General features: G+C 49.1%; 1 protein-coding gene across 5 annotated transcripts in view; it reads left to right on the top strand.

Moving 5' to 3' along the window:
• Window positions 1-1,028: 1,028 nt before the first annotated feature.
• SRL (sarcalumenin) overlaps window positions 1,029-23,522 on the top strand; it is a 97,696-nt gene continuing 75,202 nt past the window's right edge. For 2 of the 5 annotated variants that reach the window (XM_034783234.1, XM_034783233.1), the window contains exon 1: window positions 1,038-1,183. In XM_034783234.1, coding sequence (XP_034639125.1) covers window positions 1,123-1,183 — 61 coding nt within the window. In that variant the 5' untranslated portion in view covers window positions 1,038-1,122. Of the gene's footprint in view, window positions 1,184-23,522 lie in introns of all 5 variants that reach the window. The other 3 variants (XM_034783231.1, XM_034783235.1, XM_034783232.1) reach the window with 3 other exon arrangements.

The following is a 23,522-nucleotide window of genomic DNA, read 5'->3' as shown; positions in this document are numbered from 1 at the left end:
AGCCAGAGGAGTAGGGATCACTGAGCTCCCTGGTGGGTAGAGCCAGGCCAGCCCTGCCCCACATGCTGGAAGCTAAGGGGCGGTACAGGAAGTATAAGAGGTGGGGCCTCTAGCCCAGTTGAGCCTGAGCCAGGGAAGGAGATGGATATCCTAAACCTGCTGCAGGCCCTGGGCTCTGCATCAAGCCATGGAGCACCCTGACCCCAGAGGAAGCTGAGAGTGGAGCGGAGCGACTAGGATTGCTGGCGGCCCAATACCCCGATGAGACAGAGGACCCTTGGGCTATGGAACCCCTTGGCCAGATGGTGGTAAGAAGCAGTCCCAAGGAAACCAGACTTTGGTCCCCCTGCTGCCAACTCCACCCCTGTGATGGCAGTCTCCCCAATGTAGGCCAAATGGCCTGTGTTCACCTGCTGTGGGACTCCGCCCTTCCCTGCCAAAGGGGCCTGGAGTTCTGGCACTAATTCCCTGAGACTGGTTGGTGCCCCAGTGCCGTAGTGAGGTGAAGTGGCCTCCCACTGAACCAGAAGGGGAGGAATGATCACTAATGCACTACATCCCTGGCCGTGCTGTCACCCCCGGGAATGCCCCACACACACCCCGGCTGTGCTCTCGCCCCTGGAACGCCCCATACACACCCCGGCCATGCTCTTGCCCCAGGGATGCCTCCCAGCTCCCCCACCCCCAGCTGTGCTCTCACCCTGGGGATGCCCCGCTCCCCTGTTTAATGCACTGCTGAAGGGGCTCAGATATTACAGTGATGGGCACGGTATAAGGAGCTGTACGGAACAGACTAGTGTCCTCCAGGCGCCCTCCCCCCCCCGGCATAACCCTCTCTCTGCACTCTCTCTGCAGTTGTGCTTTCACCGCCAGGAGCCCTTGTTTCATGGTGTTTGTGACAGTTAGAGCTGAGTGTAACCCTGTGAAAATCCTCCAGCACACTCGAGGCGGGGATGGGGGGCAGGGCCCGAGACCCACACTAGGGAGGGGGCTTATCGGGCAGACTCTATCTGTGCAGGGCTGTGCTGCCGCCCAGTTCCCCTAGTGACTGTGGCCTGTCCCCTTCTCCCAGCTGCTGTATAAATAGAGGTGCCGAGCAGCAGAGAGCTCCTGGCAGCCACCATGCAGGGACTGAGGCTGCTGTGTTGCTGCGTGGCGTCTCTCCTGCTCCTCGGGGCTGCAGGTAAGGCCCAGCTCTGCTCCCCACTGCCTAGGAGGCTGGGGCCCCCGGACACTGTCAGGGGTTGTGCATTGTGTGTGCTGAGGTTCCGGGGCCCTTCCCTTGCCTCAGCTGTGCCCCTCTCTGCCAGCTCCCCTGTTCTGTGTGGGCACAACAGGGGGATTGTCTGGCCTGTCCCCTGCTCCAGGGCAGTGACTGTACCCCCAGCCCGCAGCTGGGGTGTGCAAGCCACACAGGTCTAAAGGGGGTGCCTAGAAAGCACTGGGTGTGGCATGAGTAGACCCCTGTAGGGAGCTGTCGAGCTCGGAGGCCCCCGGGGGGTATCTTGGCTTGAATTGACCCGGGCAGCCCCCCGTGCCTTTTGGGGGCAGCTGCCATGATGCAGTGAGGCTGTCCTGCAGCAGGCAGGCATGTGGGGAGGTGTTCTTTTGCTGTGTCCATGTTGCATGTGAAGGGCAGACTTTGATGCAGCGGGTGGGTTATTTCTGCGCTGCAGCTGGGCATTATGTTGGGCCTGCCCGTGCGCTGGAGTCACTCCGGAGTCGGGGACTCCGTGAATGTCCCAGCTGTGGGAGGCTGCACAGGAACACGGCAACTATCCAATGCCTGAATTTTTTTCTGTGCTGCACTGGGGGAGGCTGGGCTGCATTTTACCGTGGGGTGCTGTGCTATGGTGGTGTGTGTGCAGGGGTTCCTCTCCGTTTCCTTGCCCTGATGTTGCAGATATGCCAGGCAAAATGTAGGTGCAGTTCGGTATTTTGAGTCACATTCCCAGGACCTCCCCTCGCCCCCTCACTTTCTCCCCCATGCATGCAAGGCAGTGACCCCATGCCACCATGGGGCCCAGCTCCAAGGATTCCTGGGCTGTGTGTGGCTGCTTCCTGCAGGCTTCTCTCCTTTGGGTTGCTGTCGGAGGAATGGGGCAAGCAAATCAGCGTTACCCTTGCTTGCCCTTGAGTTAATTTGGTCTCTCTTTGCTACATGGGCTGGGGCTGCATATCCCAGGCGGCTGCAAGGTGGCTAAGTATGGAAACAGCCTTGTAACTGGACGCCGAGCTCCCCACAGCCCTCCCGCCCCTCCTCCCGCTCCGCTTCCCCAGCCTCTCCCACCATGGCCATGCCCAGCTGCTGCCTTCTAGCATTGTCACACAGGGGACTGGCAGCAGGAGTTTTATCCTTTTAAGGACATCCTTTATCATTCACAAGAACAAGAGGGGAGAGTGGCTGACAGATCCCAGCTCTCCCTCCAGTGTGTCCTGGGCTCCGAAGGTTATTCCCCAAGCTGAGCATGAATGTGGAACGGCTTGGCACCGGGAGGGCCAGGAGAGGATTCAGCCCTCCTTGGCTGTGGAATGGTTCGATAGCTGCTACTGCAGCCTGAGGGCTGGGGCAAGAAGAATGGCTCGTGGAGCCATGTGCTGGGGTGTCCATCAGCCCCTCCCCTGTGCCCATTGACGCTCAGGAGGGGTGGAGCCCTGCACAGACTTCTGGTGTCCTGAATCACATCAACTTGGCTGCATTGCACTCTGGAGTGGAGAGGAGCATTCGGACAGTCAAGGTCCTTCCGGAGGCTGCGTCTATATGGACCATCTGGGCAGGATTTGGTGCCATCAGCGCCTGCTTGGGCATGCCCAGGCCATGTGACACCATCGCTGGCAGGGCCTATCAGAGCCCGAGCCAGAATGGCAGGAGTCCCCCAGATTCTCAGCATGGGTGCCCAGAGAGAAACTGGGACCATGTCATGGTGGGACGCGCAGAGCACAGCGTTCCACTGCCTCACAATCCGTGGATGGGGAGGGCACAAGTGGCACCCCAAGGGGGCTGGCAGGGAGCTGTCTGGGAACTGTCAGACACATCCTGGATCCTTTCTCAGCTCTGACCTCCCATCTGCTTCTCTGGTCCATAACCTCAGAGCTGTCCCAGAGCCCAGCTCTCCTGTGTACCTCACTCTGCCACACACTGCATGTGCAGGTACCACCCTGCATGTGCCACTTCCTCCACTCAGACTGCTGGGTGGCAGCCCTCCCTCACACTCCAATATGGGGACACTTGGAACCCATCCCCTGCTGCGGCCTGCATAAATTCACCTGTCTCTTCCCACGCCCTCCCTCTACCCTGCCAAGTCTGCTCAGCTCTGTCCCTAGCTCCCGTCCTTGGCCAGCCACTGCCACTGCACCAGCTACCTGCCTCCTCATGCCTTGCCCATTTCCCATCGCCAGGTAATGTGCCGCGCAACACACACGGTCAGTCCCATTTGAGTCATTTGCATACTGGAATCCTATTAGTTTCATCATTATGATGTCACAATCGTGAATTAAAGTCTACATCGAATGTCAGTCAGGGGGAGGTTTGCCCTCATGCCACCTGGGCCGTAGCCTTTACAGAGGGATGGGAAAGCAGTGGCACCTACCAAGACTTGAGGTCAGGGATGCGTGTTTTGCTCCTCCCCTTCCTCCTAACAGCGACAGTTGCAGAGAAGGGTTTCTCCGATGGGCTGGGAGGGAAGTGGAGAGATTACCATTTCTATTTTTATGTACTTAGGAGACACTCAGATGCTCCCCTCACTGGAGTCACACAAGTATCTAGAAAGACAGCTGGTTTTTCCGGCAGCTACTGCTGAGCCCACCAACCCCTCAAACAGGAGCGGCACTTCTTGCTTTGTGTTAGTGACTGTAGCAGCTATGCAAGGGAGGAGTTACTTTCTTCTGCACACGTGGGGCCTCAAATAATCTGCCTTACCCATTTTTAAAAAGCAATTCAGTTTTCCCCTTTTAAATAAATGACTCCCCCACTCTCCCATGCACATACACATATACACCCCCTGCTGTGCAGCATGCACCTGTCCAACTCTGAGTTCCTTGCTGGTTGCCCGTCACATCGCTCTAGCTGTGTGTGTGGCAGGAATACCCTGGGGAAGTCACAGAGACGCTGCATAAGACGTCTTGTGTGCTCTCTGCAAACCCTTCCCATACCAGTCAATGCCCATAATCATATCAATGCCTTTTGCAGTCCTGTCACTATAGATTGTATCATCCCTTATATGTGCGTCTCACTATCACAGCTGGAAATTGTCCCTTGTTCTGCAGTGATAAGAGTTTTTATCAGGGACCCCAGGTGGCATTGTTGCTGGTTTTCCATGGCTATGCATTGTTTTTAGGGTTCCCAGGTACATGTAGCATATACAGGACTTAGCCATTGTGATGCCAGGGACTAGACCTGGGCAGCATCTCTTGCTGGGGGGCATGGATGGGCTAGGATAAAATAGGGCCTGCTCCAGCCAGTGCCTTTGTGGAGCTACAGCATAGGTTTCCCCTCTTCCCTGCCTATTTCTGTGCTGCTCTTTTGTGCACTTCCTCATTTTGCTTTGTGTCATGTGACAATGGTAACGAATCACAAGAGAGAGCCACTTTCTTCTTGCGCGAACAAGGAACTTTAATGGACTACAGGAAACAGTGTCATTCCTGAACCCCCTCTGCAGAGCTGCTGCCTCAAACCCTCTCCAGCCCCGTCAGGTTCCTGCTGTAGATTTAAAGAAACATGCATCCCCTGCTGGCAGCAAGAGAAAACCGTGACATCCCAGGAGACGATGTGTTCTCACATGACCTCCACCCAGAAGCTGGTGTCCTGCAGGAATGGAAGATCAGATGTATGAGGAGGAATGAGCAAGGCAGCTAAAAATATATAGTCTGGAAAGAAGAAGGCTCAGGGGACACAGGGTTGCAGCCTATAAAAATACCTAGATATTGCAGCACAACCTGAGAATTATGCTGTGGGGCCATTTACATAACTTATTGCAAAAGCTCTCTGGCTCTGCCTTTGGCCTCACTGGCGGTGGTATGACCTGCTGAGTGCAGTGCAGCTACTCCTTATTTACACGGGTGGAAGTAAGAGCAGAATCCACCACAAACTATTGGAACAAGTTACCAAGGGAGGAGGGTGGATTCTCTATCAGTGACAATTTTAAAATCAAGACTGGATGTTTTTCTAAAAGATCTGCTCTAGGAATTATTTTGGGGATGTTCCCTGTTCCAAGTTCTAAAGGAGGTCACACTAGATGATCAAAATGGTCTCTTCTGGCCTTTGAATCTATGAACCTATGTTCAGGTCATGTCCAGTTAGGAATTGATGATGGGCCTAGTAACAGAGAGGTTACATAGGTGTCTTCATGGTGCTTTCGCCATCAGAGAGGCATTCCGCGAGTCACTTTTCAGCCTGTATTAATGGGGTGTCTTTCACATCACGTTTTTCTAGTTTTCTTTCTTTTTCTAATTTTAGTTTATGGGAATTTTGTCTAATTCTCCAGGTTTTAGATCTATATTTGATGGTTTATAGTAGAAATATATTCTCCTTGTTATCACATCGCCGACTGTATATTTTTTATGTATTTTGGCTTCCAGGGAAGATTATTCCCTGTGATTTTTACCATGTAATGAAGCATTTAAGGAACAACATAATTTATGATTAAAAATAAACACCACTGAGGTAACAGTATAAATGAAAGAAGAGAATTGTTCAGACTTGACCAATGGCAGCATAAGAAGCTATGACTTGAATCTAAGGGAGAGTACAACTAGGGTACAAATCAGGAATAGGGTTTTTAATAGCAAGGCCCAGACAACAAATAAAGATAGTAACAATCTTTTTATACAAAGAGGTACAGGGGAGTTTGTGAAAAATGCTGGTTTTTCCCCCCCAGAAATGTTTGCATGTGTGGTTGGTTGGTTTTTTCAAAAATCTCCACTGATTTGCAAAAAAAAAAAAAAAAGTGCTATTTTTCACTGAATTTTCACTGAATTTTTTATTGCTAGTTTTTATTTTTCCAAAAACCGACTTGTCAGTAACAGAAACATTTCAGTCTCCATTTTGAGAACCTTTTTGATGAAACATTCAATTTAAAAGATTTTGCACAAAAAAAATCAGGAAAAATGGGTCATGTTTGAACCCTGCAAAATGGAAAGAATGTCAAAATGTCAACTTTGTTTTTCAATTTTTTATTTATTATTAATTAATATTATTTTATTTTATCATCAGCTTTGTTCTCAAAGGAAAAGGGTTGAGACACTTTCACTGGTAGTGTTTAAGAGCAGGCTGAAGAAGGTGTTAGCAAGCAAGAGAGAGAATTCTGTACAATTCACGTATGACCAAAATGATCTTTTCTTCTGTGAGTCTCTGATTAAACTGCAATTACATGCCATGTCATTGTGACAGATGTCAAACTAAGAATGCTGAGAGCCAATTCTTCTCTCAGATACTCCCCTGCAGCCCCATTAATGCCAACGAGATTGCCTGGGTGTGGGCAGCAGTAGACTATTAGTGTTTTAAAATTAGAATCAGTTGTCTGATTCTTCAGTGAACAGATGGATTGTTGATTCATAAGACTGGAGACATTTATAGAACATAAGTCACATTTTACACCATGTAAAATACACCTCTACCCCGATATAACGCTGTTCTTGGGAGCCAAAAAATCTTACCGTGTTATAGGTGAAACCGCGTTATATCGAACTTTCTTTGCTCCACCGGAGTGTGCAGCGCTCCCCCCCACCCCAGAACACTGAATTCGTGTTATATCAGGTCGCGTTATATCGGGATAGAGGTGTATTGGCTGATGCATGTTGCAGTCTGAACTGGGTACCTGTAGAGCTTTGTTGGAAAACCTAGTGAGAATCTGCGATGAATTAACTGGATCTAAAACCTGAGCGTCTTTTACTTGAGCTGAAGTACCAGGTACATTAGTTCAGAGGCAGGAGCATACTCATAGACTTCTCTATATGGTCTTGCCACTAGAGGGGGACAGAGCCACATTATTTTTGAGTGGGTTACTGTACTGCAGTGGTTTTCAACCTGTGGTCCACAGACCCCTGGGGCTCCGCGGACTATGTTTAAGATTGCCAAAGGTTCCACACCTCCATTAGAAATTTTTTAGGCGTCCGCAAGTGAAAAAGAGTTGAAAGCCACAGTTCCACTGGTATCCAAACCTTGTGATGAAACACTCCATATTATAGCTGAGAAAATACTTTCATATTGGAGCTGCTGTGCACCCCTGTTGTGCTCTCTTTCAATGAACGGGCTCACAGGCAGGAAAACTCAGGGCAACAGTGACTTTTAGAGAATATTCCCAGAGATCAACTTTCAAAGGTGTAAATGGGAGTATTTGTGCCAGACACCTGATTCCAAGGGTTATGCTCCTCATCCAATCAGGGTAAGGAAATAATACCATGTGACCTATGTGTGCAATCAAAATGAACTCAAATGTTGAATGCTGGAGTACTGGCAAAAGAGCTGCTCGCATCCAACGAAGCAAGAATTATTCACCCGAGGTGGGGGTGCGGGGGATTCCAGAGAAAATGGATACTGGAAAATTGTAAGGCGCTCGTTCACAGTTCCCAAACAGGAAAGAACCCCACTCTCTCCTACTCCCCCTACACATGAAATTCATCAGCTAATAATCCCTAAGAATCACGTGTTCAGATCTGATATCACTGTGCAGCAGCTGTTGCAATTTTATCTCCTTGGGATAGACCAACAGGTATGAGATTACATCACACAGTAACACTACAGTATGCAAATCCATACATGGGCCGGGCCTGTCTGTGGCTGTGATCACAGGTGCTGCTGGGCTCAGTTCTTGAGATCTCCTTGGGTGTGAGGCCACCTCTCTCAGCTTTTCTGGGGGTTTTGTGCCTAATGTGGTCTGTACTTGTGTAGTAGTAGGGTTTTATGTTTGTATTTTGTATAATTTAAAATGAAGGATAAAGAATAATAATATAGCATGTATTAAATGTGTTGGTGTATGATTTGACCATATTCTGCCAGCCACCCTTTCAGAAAGCAGAAAGGAATGGCCTAATGGGCCATTGGTAGAGATGCATCAGCCAGAATCTGTGTCTGTGCTGAATTCAAGGCAGTGACAGACCTTTTAGGGTCACCACTTAGTTGTAGGTTTAGCATTTTAAAATAAGTAAAAGAATGCAATGGTTGTTTTTCTCTTGCGTTGCAATTTGATGTTTCTGTTCAAATGTTCTGTGTATATCAATTCTGTGTTGTGTGTGAATAAGGAATGTGTGTTAAGAGATAAGTGTGAAGGCCATCACTGAACCAAATGTTCTAGAGAGGAACTGAAAACAGACGCAAGATTGCCAGGAGGTTGCAACACGCCCCTGTTGAAATGTCAGAAGAGGGCAAATTGACAACTCTAAAGATGAGACAGGTACCTATAAGCATAACACTTGTGCTGTAGACACAGGAATGATATGGCCCAAAGAGCTGTGGGTGGTTGAAGGAGAGGCCAGGCCAGAATGCAAACAGGGTCATTGTGAGTCCAGCTCCTAACGTACAGGTCTCCGTCTCACCAGGGGCCTCTCATTAGTTATTCCAGCGGCAGAGAAGTCAAGGACCTACATACCCACTCACTGATGGGGCTGTTCCTCTCTGTCAGAACTGATCAGATGGGTGGGGTGTTGCCTGCTGTCTCTGCTGCACCACGCCAGCAGCTGAACGGAGAACCATGGCTTTTCTAGGCTGTCAGTGCATGGAAGAGGTGGCATGACTCAGCCATGGCATGCTAGTGGGGAGCTGGCACGGCGGGAGCACAGCAAGGCCTTAATGGACACTCCAGCTGAAATTGCAGTCAAGATCATTAAGTGTTTCAACTCCACCCAGCCACCTCCATGCAGCAGGTCAGACTAGAGGATCTGGTGGTCTCTTCTGGCTTTGACCTCTATGGCGATGACTATTGTGGAACCTAGTGGAATGTCCACTGGGGAAGTGAGTTGCTGATGGGAAGAAGAGTCTGTCTTGGCAGGAGCTGGGTGTGGGGCCTTCAGAAAAGGGGCCAGGTCCCCTATTGACCAGCCGTTCAGACAAAGTAGGTGTCTTGGTGGGCTTCCAGCAGCTTCACAAAGGCATAGCTTGCTCGCCCCATCTCTTCCCCCGGTCCATACCTACCTGCTGAACAGGAGAGTGGGGGTGTTTCAAACAGACGTGTTTGGTAATGTTGGGTGGACTGTCATACGGGCACCCAATGGCAGAAGTGCCATTTCTACATTGGAGCTAAGTTCTCATAGTTTCTGGTGCTGTAGAAAAACAACCCTTTGGGCTAAAATGTCACTGGCTCGTTATTAGCAGAAAGGTGACTTTTTGGTGGCCGTTTGCTCGGCCGTTTTGAGGCAGGTAAGCCTGACAGCACATTTCCCACCCCCACCCCCCCAATTTCATTGTCCAGACGCTTTTTTATGCTTAGATGATTCAAAAATGGCTGAATTTGGACGCTTCAGATGCTTCAAAGGCTGATGAGGACAGGCCTGAAGAGAGAAATAACAAACTTTGGAGCATCTGAAGGATCCCTGTGTGGGATTGTAGCTTATGTGTTTTTGCACTGAGAGGTGATAGGATGAGGGCAAAGTAGGGCAAACATAACGCCGGTGCTAAAAAGCAGGGCTTGCTGCTATCCTGGTCACACCTATGCACTCCCTTCCCAGCCTATGGCACAGACAGGATCGACTGTGTTTCATCATTGGCATTCTGCTTGTTTAAGGTATGGATTGGCTTGCTGGAAAGTCACTCTGAAATCGCGACTGTTTTTAGTGCCATGAGCGCACAAAGTAATTAATTAATTCACACAGTGCAGCCAGCCTCTTCCAAACCTCCAATGGAAAATGCTGACAGCTGTGTAACCAAGGCAGGAGGAGAGAGTTGCAAAGTTCCTCACCAGCTGAAACCCAACGTTAGGACAGTAGTTCATACCCGGGGGCAGAAGTGTAATGTACAAGTGTCAATGCGGCTGGCTTTGTGACACAGGCAAAGAAAATGAGAACAGGACCCCAAGCTTTGGCTTTTCAAAACCGGTTTGCTCCAAGTTACTTCTGTCAGAAAAGGCGCCCAGTAGGAGGTGGTGGGCGGTGCTGAACTGACCTTCCATCCCATATCCTAGACAGGCGCTAGTGATGGGCAAGCTTCCAAACAGCTTTCACTGACCATGCTCCCCTTCCCTCAGAAGTGAAATCGTTTTCTGTGGTAGATACACCATTGAAAGATGAGGAGAAGTGGATTGCAGGGAGGACGTCTCCTGACCTCCCTCCTCTCTGCTGTGATTCTTTGCACCTCCCAGCCACGTGCTAAGTTGAGACTGAAAACTGGCTTTTCTCAGAACCGTTGCTTGGTGCAACATGGGAGTGGGGGGGGGCAAGTGTGAACACAGTGGTTCGCCAGTAGCCCCGGACACACTGCTGAGAGCCATTGCATGTGAAGGACTAAAGCCTGCAGGCCTGCTGACTGAGAACGGAGTGCTTCAGAAAGGGCGCGTGCCATAAATTAGCGATCTACTGGACTAGGGGGGTATTTGTTAGATAGGTGGGAAGCCTTGCCTTAGTGCAGAATCCATGTGGGGAGCTGATGGTAATGATGTGCTGGCCAATAGTTCACAGAATGATAGCAAGGTAGGGCTGGAAGAGACTTCAAGAAGTCATCAAGTCGAGTTCCTTGGGCTGAGGCAGGGCCAAGTAAACCTGGACCATCCCTGACAGGTGTTTGTCCAACCTGGTCTCAGAAACCTCCTGTGATGGGGATTCTGCAACCTCCCTTGGAAGCCTGTTCCAAAGCTTAACTACCCTTATGGATAGAAAGTTTTTCATAACATCTAACCTAAACCTCTTTTCCTGCAGATTAAGCCCATTACATCTTGTCCTACCTTTAGAGGACATGGAGAACAATTGATCACTGCCTTTTTTATAATAGCCCTTAACATATTTGTGGACAGTTATCTGGACCCAGGTGACAGAGTGCACCTGGCTTTTCGAGGCCCCCTGTTGGAGGCCCGCAGCCCTACCACACTCCCGGCTCAGTAAGGAACAGTGGAGGTAGGTCCTCCAGGCTTGCCTAGACTAGACAGGCCTTGGGGAAGCAGCCAATCAGAGCCCAGCAGGCTCAGATAAAAGGAACTGCAGGGTCTGTGCAGAGCAGTCCCTGGCTGGGACCAGAGGGGTGAGGAAGGGGGCGCCTGCCTGCCTGCCTGCCTGCCTGCCTGCCTGCCTGCAGGAGCTGGATGTGTTGTGTTTACTTAAACTGGGAGAAAGGGGACTGGAGAACTGTAACCCTAAGGTAAGGGGAAGATAAAGGGACCGGGTGGGAAGAGGCTCAGGGTGGTAGCAGCAGAGGATTGCAGTGAGCGGCGCGTGGCTGCTGTGTGTAGGGTCACTGGGTTGGCACCCAGTGTGGCTGCTGGGCTGAGTTCCCCATGCCCACTGACAAAGTGGCCTAAGCCCTGAGAAAGGGACAAGGCTTGTTTAGAAGCCCGAGCAAAGGGCTGGATTTAAAGGGGCCAAGATGGGGCTGAAGACCAAGTGAGGGCCAACAGATTTCCTGGACTTCTGCTACCTTGGAAGGGCTCCATTTTTGATTGTGTGATTTGGCCAGAGGGCTGAGCCATTGGTGACGTCAGCAACCTATAGGACCAGGGTTCTCAAACTGGGGGTTGAGATGCCTCAGGGGGTCATGAGGTTATTACATGGGGGGGTTGCAAGCTGTCAGCCTCCTCCCCAAACCCCGCTTTGCATCCACCATTTATAATGGTGTTAAATATATTAAAAAAGTGTTTTTAATTTATAAGGGGGGGTTGCACTCAAAGGCTTGCTATGTCAAAGGGGTCACCAGTATAAAAGTTTGAGAACTACTGCTATAGGAAGTGCCGGGAGCAGGAAAAAGACTGCAGCACCACACCCAACCACTAGGAGGCGCTCAAGAGGTGAGTTCTGCCCTGTCACATCCCGCTCAGTCTTTTTTTTTTTTGTCTCAAGAATAAACATGCTCAGTTTTTTTTATAACATTTCCTCATAGGTCAGGTTTTCAAAACCTTTGATAATTTTTGTTGCTCTCCTCTGGACTGTCTCCAATCTGTCCACATCTTTCCTAAAGTGTGGTGCCCAGAACAGGACACAGGACTCCAGCTGAGGCCTCGCCAATGCTGAGTACAGCAGGACAATTACCTCCCGTGTCTTACATACAACACTATTAATACACCCCAGACTGCTATTAGCCTTTTGCATCTGCATCACACTGCTGATTCATTTTCAACTTATGATCCACTATAACCCTGAGATCCTTTTCAGCAGTGCTACAACCTAGCCAGTGATTCCCCATTTTGCAGCTGTGCCTTTGATTTTTCCTTCCTAAGTGAAGTACTTTGCACTTGTCTTTCACACCAGAGAAATAGGAAACCAAGATTCAAGAGGCAGCAGTTCGCGTCTGCCTGCTGCCATGCTGAAAATATTCCGCATAGGAAAATCCTCCGCCCCAGTGCAGCTGCCTCTGGGCTGGGGGGCGGCAGCTTGCTCCTGCACAGCAAGCTGTGGGCACTCTAGCTGGGGCGTTGGTGGGGGGGGGAATGTTAATGGCCATACTGAGTGGGCCGACTGCAGTCTGGCTTTGGGGCCTGGACAGGAGGAGGAGCCCTTCCTAGAGTGCGGTGCCTGCAGTGGGGCTGCCTTCCTGCACTCTGCAGGGCAAATGTGGCACATGGGCTCCTGTAGGGTGGCTCATCTCCAGGGCTTCTGGGAGCGAGGACACCCCCAGCTCTAGCTGGGCTGCAGGGATGGAGCAGGGAATCCCTTGCAGTGAGTTTCACAGCTCCCCCTGCTGGTGCCCAGCCTGGGTGCAGGAGGCGGCAGCAGCAGCTGGCTGGGGGCAAGGGATTGCAGGGGGGAGCAGGCGGAGGGAGGCAAATGGGAAGCCAGGGCAGAATGGTGGAGGCTGATCCAGCCCTGCCTCTCCCCTGGCTGCTTCAGACTTTCCTGTCCTCCTCCTGCCCCCAACCAGACCCCGGCTCCCTCCCCCACAGTCTGCCCCAGCTCCTCTCTGCACCTGCATGGAATGCTCTGCCTGCACCTCGTCGCTGAACTGTCCCCTGTGCTTCCGCCAGCTACGCCCTGCGGCGAAGGCAGAGGGGAGCTGGGCCGTCTGTGCTCACTACCCAGCCGTGGCACGGCCCCTTGTGCAGGGAGCCAATTGGGCTTTGCCCCCAAGCTCAGCTCTGGGCATGTAGGACACCCCACTGACCCAGTGGAGGAGAACAGGTTTGCTAGTCAGTCAGGGAAAGCCCCTGCTTGAGGAGAGCCCCAGTGACTGCATCAGCAGCAGGGTGGGCGGGTGGGTCTGAAGTGCTGAACTTGCCCTAGCCACCGAGTTTCCTGGCTCCATTTGGATACTGGGGCTGCCAGCTGGGATCCATGCTCTGCATGGGGGAGGGGCGGTGTAATTGGCCTTGAGCAAGGCCACGAAATGGAGCTGTCACCGCCCAAACCTCACGCCTGCATGGAGAGCTATTTTGGGGAGATAGGTCCAGCATTAAATCATTCACAGCTTCCAGTCCGCTGGCCACCTGGACTGGCCCCTCCCCGAGGCAGGGCAGGAAACGACAGCAAGGGGACACGCACAAGGGCTCTCTGCTTCTACACCCCTTATTTTAACCCCTTACTTGCTGCTGGCGCCTGTGGGTGTGTCAGGGCCAGCTGCAGCCCCCCTTGATGCGATGAATGGGACATTGGGGCTCAGCTGGCTGGAGGGCAGCTCCCAGCTGTGTCACTTGGCACCATCAGTCAAAAGGGCTTAAGCTTGATACTCGTATTAACTGGAGAAAGCATCGCAAATTCTGATGGGAAGGAATGCTCCTGAGCACCTGATCCGCCTCCGAACTGGAGCCCTGGACAGCAGAGAGTTCAGGAAAGCCTGAGACTGCATATGCGCCTCCTCAAATTCAAGCCATGTTTGCAGACTGTCAGAGCCTTCTCCCAATCAGTACTAGTGCAGACGATTGCCCAGCCCGAGGGAGCTGCTCCCCATCTGACCCCAGCACAGGCTCCAAGGGAGCTCCCTCCCCGTCCAATCTCATGCAGACACTGTTAGTGAACACTTTCCATGAATTCTTGGTATGTCTGTGACTCCAAATCCCTGAGCTCTCACTGCTCTGGCAGTTAGTCCAGGACAGTGGTGCCCAAATTTCTCCTGTCACACCTGTCCCTTACCAGTAATGGAATCTGTGGCTTCCTCAATTACTGCACAGCCAAGGCTGAAGGCGGAGCTGAGTTGGGGGCGGAGCTGAGCTGGGGGTGGAGCAGAGCTGGGTGGCGCTCCCTCCCCACCCCTCTGTGGGGACTGGCCCAGGCCCTGCCAAGCTCCCCACCCCACCCCCAAACATTCCTCTGTGTTCCCCTAGTGGGGAAGTCCCACAGTTTGGGGAGCACTGGGTGTGGAGCACAGGCCTTTTGTAGAGCTCTGGCTCTGGAGAGGGAGTTTGTCATTCTGATCACTATGCAGAGCGTCACTGCCACTGACAGATCAGAGGAGCGGATGGTTTATTTAAGTTGGAATCTGCTAATTCCCAGTGCATCTGATGAGACCTTAGCTTGGACCCCTCCAGCCCTGGAAGCTTTGCTCTGTCTGCCTTCAGCCTTGTGCATCATGGCTCACCTCCGTTGGGGAGTGGGCAGAGAGGGCTCAGAACCTGATGGTACAGCACCAGGATACTGTGGTGATAGGATCTTTGCAGATGTTGTTGAGCTATAAAGATGGATTAGTTAGAAAGGAGCATTGCAGCAGCAGTAGAATGCAGATGGTACCTTTCCCGAGGCTCGCTGCATCTCTGTAGTTCACTGACTGCCCTGCTGTCATGGCTCATGGAGGGCAGAGTTTAATAAGAATGGACTCTGATTTTTCATGTGCTTTCCTACATTCATCTTAGAGGCACAAGGGAAGGAAGCTGTCACCCCTCCCCAAAGCAGTGCTGAGAACGGAGAGGTAAATGCGCCTGAGGCCAGGTCTACACTAAAAAGCTGGATCGACGCAGCTACGTCACTCAGGGGTGTGAAAAATCCACACCCTTGAGTGACATTGTTAAACTGACGTAACCCTTGGAGTAGACAGCACTAGAATTTTTTCATCAATCTAGCTCTTGTGGATTAATTCTAGCGACAGGAAAATCCCTCGCCTCGCTGTAGTGAGTGTCTACACTGAAGCGTACAGTAGTACAGCTGCAGGGTGTCTAGTGAAGACATGGCCATAGGAATTTTTGTTTTGTTCTATTTCCCCCTTCTCCGCTCAGCATGAGGTAAAATTCCCACCAGCTCAACACCTTCCACCTGATCTTTCCTTCCAGAACAGATCTGTGTTTGTAACCGCCTGCTTTACCACGAGAGCATATTCATTGAAATGGAACCTCCCACAACTCCAGCCCATATCCAGTCTGCCCTGTGCTTCATTGTACCACTGTCCTACTCCATTCTCAGCCAGTGCATTTCAGGCCTGATCAGCAGCTCCCCCTCCTATATCAGTCACGAGCTCCCACAGTTCTGCCAAGGCATCTCACCTCTGACTTGCAGCCCCCTTTTTCAACCAAGCACAGTTTGCAAGTGCCAAATTGGATGGTCGTTTTGTGTTGTCTGGTACCTCCAGGTCCAATTCACATAACATTGTATCTTAGCTGGATTGGGAGCCAGATCTTCCATATGACAATCCAGCTGATGCATCGCTATCATCCACTCCAGCCATATATTTAACCACAGGAAGAACTTTCACTAAGGTGCAGAGTCTATGATGTTTGTAATATCCTATTAGGCTGGAACGTAGTTCCCAGTTTTTCACTGCAGAGATGGATGCATTTCATTGGTGGCCAATTGCATTTTTCTATGTGAATTTTATAAAGTGCCGAATAAGTCTTTGGGAGGTACCTTAACACTAGGACTGGTTGAAATTTTTCCATCAAAACTTTTTTTGATGGAAAATTGGGTTCTAGACTGAATGAAAACTTTCTTAGAAAGTGTCTGCATCCCTTGAAACTTTTTGATTTTTTTCCCTTGTCTGAAAACCCCAATTTTTTTCAGTTTTTGGCTCAAAGAGTTTTGGGTTTTCAATGAAAACTCAATTTCTGTGCTGAGTGGTTCAACAAAAATAAATTGTTTCAATTTTCAATGAAATATTCTGTGGGGGTAGAGGGAATCCCATTTCCTGACTGGCTCTGCTTTAGTAGTATCTTGTAAATAAGTGCTCTGAATGAATGATTGGAGTTAAACTCCTCTGAGCTATTGAGAGCAGCAGATCTGGCCGTCTACTGCTGGAAAGATAATTTCCTGTAGTTTTGTCACAAAGTCTTCTATTTGACCTCCAGGCTGACCTTGCTTTCAAGAGGCTCCAATGCCCCGACTCCAGTGTGGTAATATTCAGGCAAACACATGTATGACATTTGGGTAGCTAAGCTAAAATTATATTAAATTACAAGAATAAACTCCAATCTAGTAGAACTCAATTTCTGAAGTGTAACCTCCTTGTATGAGATATTCCTGCTCCATGGGTGAGGGAGCTCAGCTTTTATTCTGCCCCCTAGGAATAGTGTTTAGAGCATGGGTTTTTTCTCATATTGGTGTCTGTAACGGAATGCTAAACTCTATTACACTGTTCAGCCCCTGTGTATAAAATACCTTTATTTAAGCTAACAGCAATACCTGGCAATGCATTAAAGAATTTTATGAGGAACACATCTGGTGTGTATCTTGCTCAGAAGTAGCTCTGCAGCCAGTCTATATCTGATACAGGAGCATGACATGATGTCAGAAGTAAACTAGTGCCAAAGAAGAACAGAAACAGCAGGAAAATAACAACAAAGGTTGCAGACAGAAGGAAAAAGAGATAAAGGTTGCAAGATCTCATCAACTTGTTGCTCTTCAATGCCCTAGAGAACTTTAGCTTTGACAAACCTTCACAATGGACAGACTGGAAGCAGTATTTTGCAAGATTTCAAAGAGCACAATAAGGTCCACCAAGAAACTGGCGATATACAGGTATCTTCTTTAATTTTATGCTGTGGGGAAGCAAGCAGAGCACATCTTTAAATCCTTTGACTTTGCTGAAGACAGTCAGAAAGATGATTATGAAAGGGTTCTTTCTTGATGTATAACTTTATACCTCAGAGAAATGTGGCTTATGAAAGAGCCTGTTTCCATCAGGAATTCAAGAACCAAGGGGAAATATTGAATGTTTTATAAGAGCTCTGCATCCATGGGCTGAAAACTGGGCTCTTGGAACATGAAAATATCAGAGACCGATAAATACCTTTCACAGCAGCTACAATTAAAAACAGATTTAAGTCTACACATGGCTATTCAGATTGCAAAGCAGTCTGAACTGGTGAGACAGCAAAACTAAGAGCACCTTGAAAACCAAGACAGTAGCTTAGAAGCAGTAAATAGACTTAGCATGTCTGTTAAAAATCATTATCATAAGACCCCTGAGGCTAAGAGGGACAAATTCCAGCCTACATGCACATGGTGTGGAAAAAGTCACATCCCAAAAGATAATGCATGACCAGCCAGAGGAAAAAAGTGTAATAAATGCACAAAATATGGACATTTTGCAGCTGATTGCTGCACCAAAGCAGTCAGGGAGTTGACTTATATCACAGACAATCAAGAACCATTGTTTCAGGGATCTATCATTTGTGACAACACAGAACCTGACTGGAGAGTGAAATGGAACATTCATAGCAAGACTGACTTTAAAATAGACTCAGGAGATAATGTCACAGTCATCTCAGATGAGACTTACAATCACTGTAAACCCCTCGCAGAGCTGAAGTTGCCTGAAACAGCATTGACTAGCCCTGGAGGAATCCAGAACTATATGGGCCCGTTCACCACAGAAACAACTTACAAAGACAAAAGCTGTGCATTCAGAGTGCATGTGATCAAAGGACCACAGACCAATAGCTTTCTCATTTGCAGTGTGGCAGCCGCGATGGGTCTAGTGAGAAAGGTGGAAGAACTTAATGGAGGATTTGATGTTTTTGGACTTTTGAAAGGAGCTCCACTACAAATCAACTTAAAGAGACAATGTTGAATCATACAATGTGCATTCTGAGGACATCATTACACCACTACCTCGATATAACGCCACCCGATATAACACGAATTTGGATATAACGCGGTAAAGCAGTGCTCCGGGAGGGCGGGGCTGCACACTCCGGTAGATCAAAGCAAGTTCAATATAACGTGGTTTCACCTATAACGTGGTAAGATTTTTTGGCTCCTGAGGACAGCGTTATATCAAGGTAGAGGTGTACCTGTTTGTAGTGGATTATTTTTCCAGGTGTATAGCAATCATGTATTTGAAAGACGTTGCAGTGTTATCAAAAAACTGAAGTGCACTTTTGCTCACTTTAATATTCCAGAATAACTAGTGATGGACTACAGACCACTATTTACTGCAGCAGAATTTGTCATTCTGAATGAAATGTGATTTTGATCACATTATTAGCAGCCCACATTACCCATAAGCAAATGGAGAGGCTAAGAGACCTATACAGACAACCAAGAAAATCCTACAGCAAGAAGATTCATTCCTTGCTCTTCTGAGTTACAGAATACCAATAGCAGCTACTGAATATAGTTCAGCACAACTCCTGATGGGAAGACAACTCAGATTCTTTTCCAGAGTTGGAACCATAGTGTTCCATCTCCAAAGTGGCCAGAAACAAAGAGTAGCCAAATCGGATAAAAAGGCTAAAAGAGCTTATGAATACTTTTTTTACAACAGATGTCACTCAGTTAGAAAACTGCCACGTCTAGAACCTGGTGACCAAGTTCATGTCAACTTGGAGGGAGAAAAAGGATGGACAACTCCAGCTGTCATAAAGAAAAAATTCAGTGCCCAGATCATATGTGATTGAGACTGACAGTGGAGAGTTCAACAGTTGACATCTACAGTTTGTTCCTCAGGAAGAACAACCAACAGAGCAAACTTTACAGATGGTGGATGCAGAACAATGAGGAGAATAATAATAATCAAGAATTCTAGACTGACCACAGCCAGATGTTGCAACTAATGGACTGCCAGATGACCAAGTTATGTGTTTTGGTTGTGTAATTAGAAAACCAGTATGATTCAGAGACAATTAACACTGATATGTACTGAACTTCAAAGATTTCTGTGATAGTGTATATTTTATAGATGGTAGGAATGTAGAACTTAAATAGGGAGATGTAATGGATGCTAAACTATAGTCTACTGTTGAGCCACTAGGTGTATGAGAACTTTTATTTTAAGCTAACTTGAGCCATACCTGGCAGAGCATTTAAAGGCTCTTATAATGAAGACATCTGGTATGTATCTTGCTCAGAAGTATGCTCTGTAGACAGTCCATATCTGATACAGGAGCATGACACTGTCTAAGGGAGGAAGAAAATAACTCCTCACTGAGCAGTGAACTGCAGGCTGTGGGTGAAAGCCTGGCCCTATTGACATCAACAGCAAAACTCCCACTAGTTTGAATGGGGTCAGGCTTCCTAAGCGTGTATCTCAGTGTCACTCTTTAGCGGGGCAGAGGAGGCATTGCCAGTGGCTTGGGAAGTGCCTCCTTCCCGCTGCACTTTTCTTCATCGCTTCTCATTGCAAGATACACCAAGAAGGCTTTTATGGCGTGAAACAGCTGTGACCTAGGGCTGGGTATCTCAAGGGCTGTTGTGCTACAGCATTTTTTGTGCTTGTGTCACTGGTTCAGTTCCAGCCCAGATAGTGTTGACTGCATCGGGCCATCTACACCTCACTTTGGGGGCCCATGTGAACTGAGTTGATTGCCTCCATTCTGTTCCTTGTGGCTAGGGGACCACATTGCAGAACACTACCTTAACTGGCCACTTCCCTGGCAGTCTCAGCAGAAAGGCCAAAGAAGCCACTGGAGGCCCCCCTCTCCTGGCTGCAGCTTGCCCTTCCCACTCAGCATGTGGTGTGCCATGGGGGAGTAGTCTTGGTGGTAATCGGCCAATGTGCCAGTCTTGGTGATAGTCAGCAGACGTTGGCAGGCAAGGTCTCTCACTCTGGCACCTTTCAGCAGCATGAAAGTCAGGTGGGGGGACCCAGCACTGTGGCTCCGGCTACCACCAACAAGCACAAGCTATCAGTACCTGATTGGTCTGCCCATGTTTGTACATAGCTCTGGCATGCTGTGCAGAGGAAGCATTAAGCAAAGCCCCCAGCAGGGCATTTGGGCGGAGGGGGTGGGTGTTCCCCATCAGGTGCTGCACTGGGGAAGTTGCAGTTACTCACCGTGCAGCTATAATTGTATCAATGACACTGATAGTGATACACTCTGCCTCCCCCCGATCGTTTCCCTATTCTTCCCTCTGACCCATCAATCCTTCACCCTCATCCCTCCCAATCCACCGTGGGTCTCCTTTCCCAGTGTCTCATGGAAGCGCCTCTTCGCAATGTGAGCCATCCTGCAGCCTCTGGCTGTGGAGTGCTTGTCTGTGTAGAGGGGCATCCTGGCTGGAGGTGGGCTGGGTGGTTGGTTGGAGAAGGGGTTGTTTGATTGTTGGGGTGGGCAAGTCTCCCCTTGCCAGTAGGGAGTGGAGGGTTAAGTTAGGTGGAGCAGCTCTCCCAGGGCTGGTGTAGGGACTCCACTAGAGGGCTGTGGTTCTCTTAGAGCAGCTGCTGCCATTATGAGAACGGCAGGTGCACTGGGGCATGAATGAGCAGCAGTGGCTCCATCCCAGCTTCAGAGGTGCTGGAAATGTTAATGGGGATCTGACCTGAACGCTTTAGGGTGATGCTGTGTTACAACCCCTCCCTAGTGCATCAGCATCACTGCAGTCCGGGGGGAGGCTGGGGCTCTGGGAGGGTCAGGCTGGTGGGGGCGGGAGAAGTGGTTCTGGGAAGATATCGTATAGTAAAAGTAAAAACCAAGGCACTCTTGAAGGTATTTGAGTAAGTGAGGTGCATTATGGCCTAGTGACTGGTTCAATAGTCGGATCAATCGAGTTCTGTTCTCCCACTTGACTCACTGTGTGACCTTGAGCAAGCTGTTTAGGCAAATATGTCCCAAATGGACACTAATTTCAGAGGGGGGCCTCAATTTGGCCTGGATCACCTCTTGTCGGACTCTCGGAAGGGCTGAACACTCATGACGTTAACTGACATCCGTGGGAGCTGCCTGTGCTCAGCCCCTTTTGAAAGCAGGCCTGAGCTGTTTCCAAAAAACAAGGCAGCCCTGCTGTGTGGATACTTTTGACTATTTCAGCCTTAACCCATCTTTGCCTCAGTTTCTCTAGCTGTAAAACAGTGACAGTAATACCTCCCTGCCCTTGTCCATCACACTGAGAATCATGGATAAAAGGTGTTATTTCAATGCAATGTGCAGGTAGCTGCTGCGATACTATGTGGATAGGGAGCATACAGCAAAGCTAGTATGGATTGTTGTTATCGTTAATTGCTTGCTATGGTTCCCCTGTCTCTATTAATATTTGCATCATCCTGACAGGAACTGGATGAGGTAGATTAGTGACTGACTGTGATGGGGCGTTCGCCCCACACTGGCATGCAAGGGGTTAATAGGGCCCTAAGGGAGGCTGCGCAGGAAGCAGCCAATAGGAGAGGTGCTGCAAGGAATAGCCAATCAGGGCCCAGCAGGCCAATATAAGAGGAGCTGCAGGGCTGAACAGGATCAGTTATACCCTGGAGCTCAAGGAGGGAGGACTGAGTGCCTGGCAGGCAGAAGGAAGCTAGCATCCTGGACAGAGGCCTTGGCTACACTGGTGCTGTACAGCGCTGCAACTTGCTGCGCTCAGGGGGGTGAAAAAACACCCCCCTGAGCGCAGCGAGTGCAGTGCTGTAAAGCACCAGTGTAATCAGCACCTGCAGCGCTGCACGCTCTTGCAGCTCTGCAAGCTATTCCCCTCGGAGAGCTACTTGCAGCGCTGGCGGCGCGACTACACTCGTGCTTCACAGTGCTGCTGCGGCAGCGCTGTGAATCCCCAAGTGTAGCCAAGGCCAGAGCTTAGATAGAGAAGAGCTTCTGGCTGGCTGCTGGGATTTGCAGGCTGAGGGAAGGGCAAAGAGGGTGCTGGGGCACTGTGGAAGTGGCTGAACAATTGGCTGCAGTTGCCACTGAGGAAGTGGCTGGACAATTGGACTGCAGCACTGGCTTCTGGAAGGGGGGAGTGCAGATTATGGCATGGCCAGAGGGCTGTGTCATGAAGAGAATGCCACGTTCTTTGGAGTGATGTGGTCCGGGAGCATAAGTGATGGTGGGCGAGTGGGAATGAGTGTACCCACCTGCGGAGCTAATCCCCAAGATGACCAACAGGAGTTGCCAGCGTGGTGAGTGGAGCCCCGTCATGCTACACAGGCAATGTCAGAATTTACATTGTGGTGTTATGGAGAAACTAATAATTTCTGTTGGCCACCACCAGGGCGGTGCAAATTTGGCAAGATATTGTGGTTTTGTCTTCAATACTCTGGATCAGTGGCCTGAACATGCTTCTTTGGCACATCCCAAACTCCCACTGAAATCAGTAGTGGATGTCCGATGTACCAGTAGGGCTGTGGGTCAGTCGATAAGCTTTTCAGATCAGGGGCCTCCTATTTGTCTGCAAAGCAGTCCCACGTGGTCAGTGCTCTAGACAGTGCTCACCCCCTTCCAGCCAAATCCCTGAACCCAAATTAAGCAAATGACAGTTGAAAAAACCACTCTTCTGCAATTTCTTTCTAAGGGCATGTCTTCACTAACAACGTTAAAGAGCTGCCACAGTCACGGCTACCAGCGCTGGGAGCACTGTCTACACTGCCGCTTTATAGTGCTGAAACTTGCAGTGCTCAGGGGGGTGTTTTTTCACACCCCTGAGTGAGAAAGTTGCAGCACTGTAAAGTGGCAGTGTAGACAAGGCTTTAAGAAAATGGAGCATGTTTTCCACTGCATGCCAGGTGGTGAAAACTGGACATGCAGAAGGTATCTAATTAAAAGCACTAAACTTGGGAATAAAAAACGTCAGTCACAGGTTTTTTGATATACCCTGCAGTTTGTCAGAGATTTATTTGCAAAAACTTTGTAGTAAGGACAAATCAGCTGTCCTGCTAAATACAACATTAAATATTATGGAATGCATGATGTAGCTCTTCTCTGTTTTACATTTTCTTAATCAGTATTTTTAAGCTGATTTTATATTTTAAATGTCTTAAGCCTTCATAAAGTAATCATTCCAGATTACTACATATTTAACTCACTGAAATAAAGACATTATTTTAAAATAATCAGTCATAGAGGTTTAGTGTTCATAACAATTTTAATTGCTTTTAGAAAAAGGGAACACTAATTTACTTTGTGTGATCTCCATAACAATAGACATGTTTATGAAATTTCACCAATTTTAAAAAATGTTTCCAAAGATTTTTGGCATAACTAAGGACTTTATATCTTACTAAGCTACTGATTTAGCTGGAGGGTTCTCTTACAACTAGTTCATCAAATAGAAGTAAAGAAAAGGAAATTCATTTGTCCAGCTAGCTGGAAGGAAAAGGGTGTTGTCCC

The sequence above is a fragment of the Trachemys scripta genome, chromosome 10, assembly GCF_013100865.1.
Source record: "Trachemys scripta elegans isolate TJP31775 chromosome 10, CAS_Tse_1.0, whole genome shotgun sequence".
Classification (NCBI taxonomy): Eukaryota; Metazoa; Chordata; order Testudines; family Emydidae; genus Trachemys; species Trachemys scripta.
The sequence above is the reverse complement of the archived record's forward strand: the minus strand, read 5'-3'. Positions and strand labels throughout refer to the sequence as shown.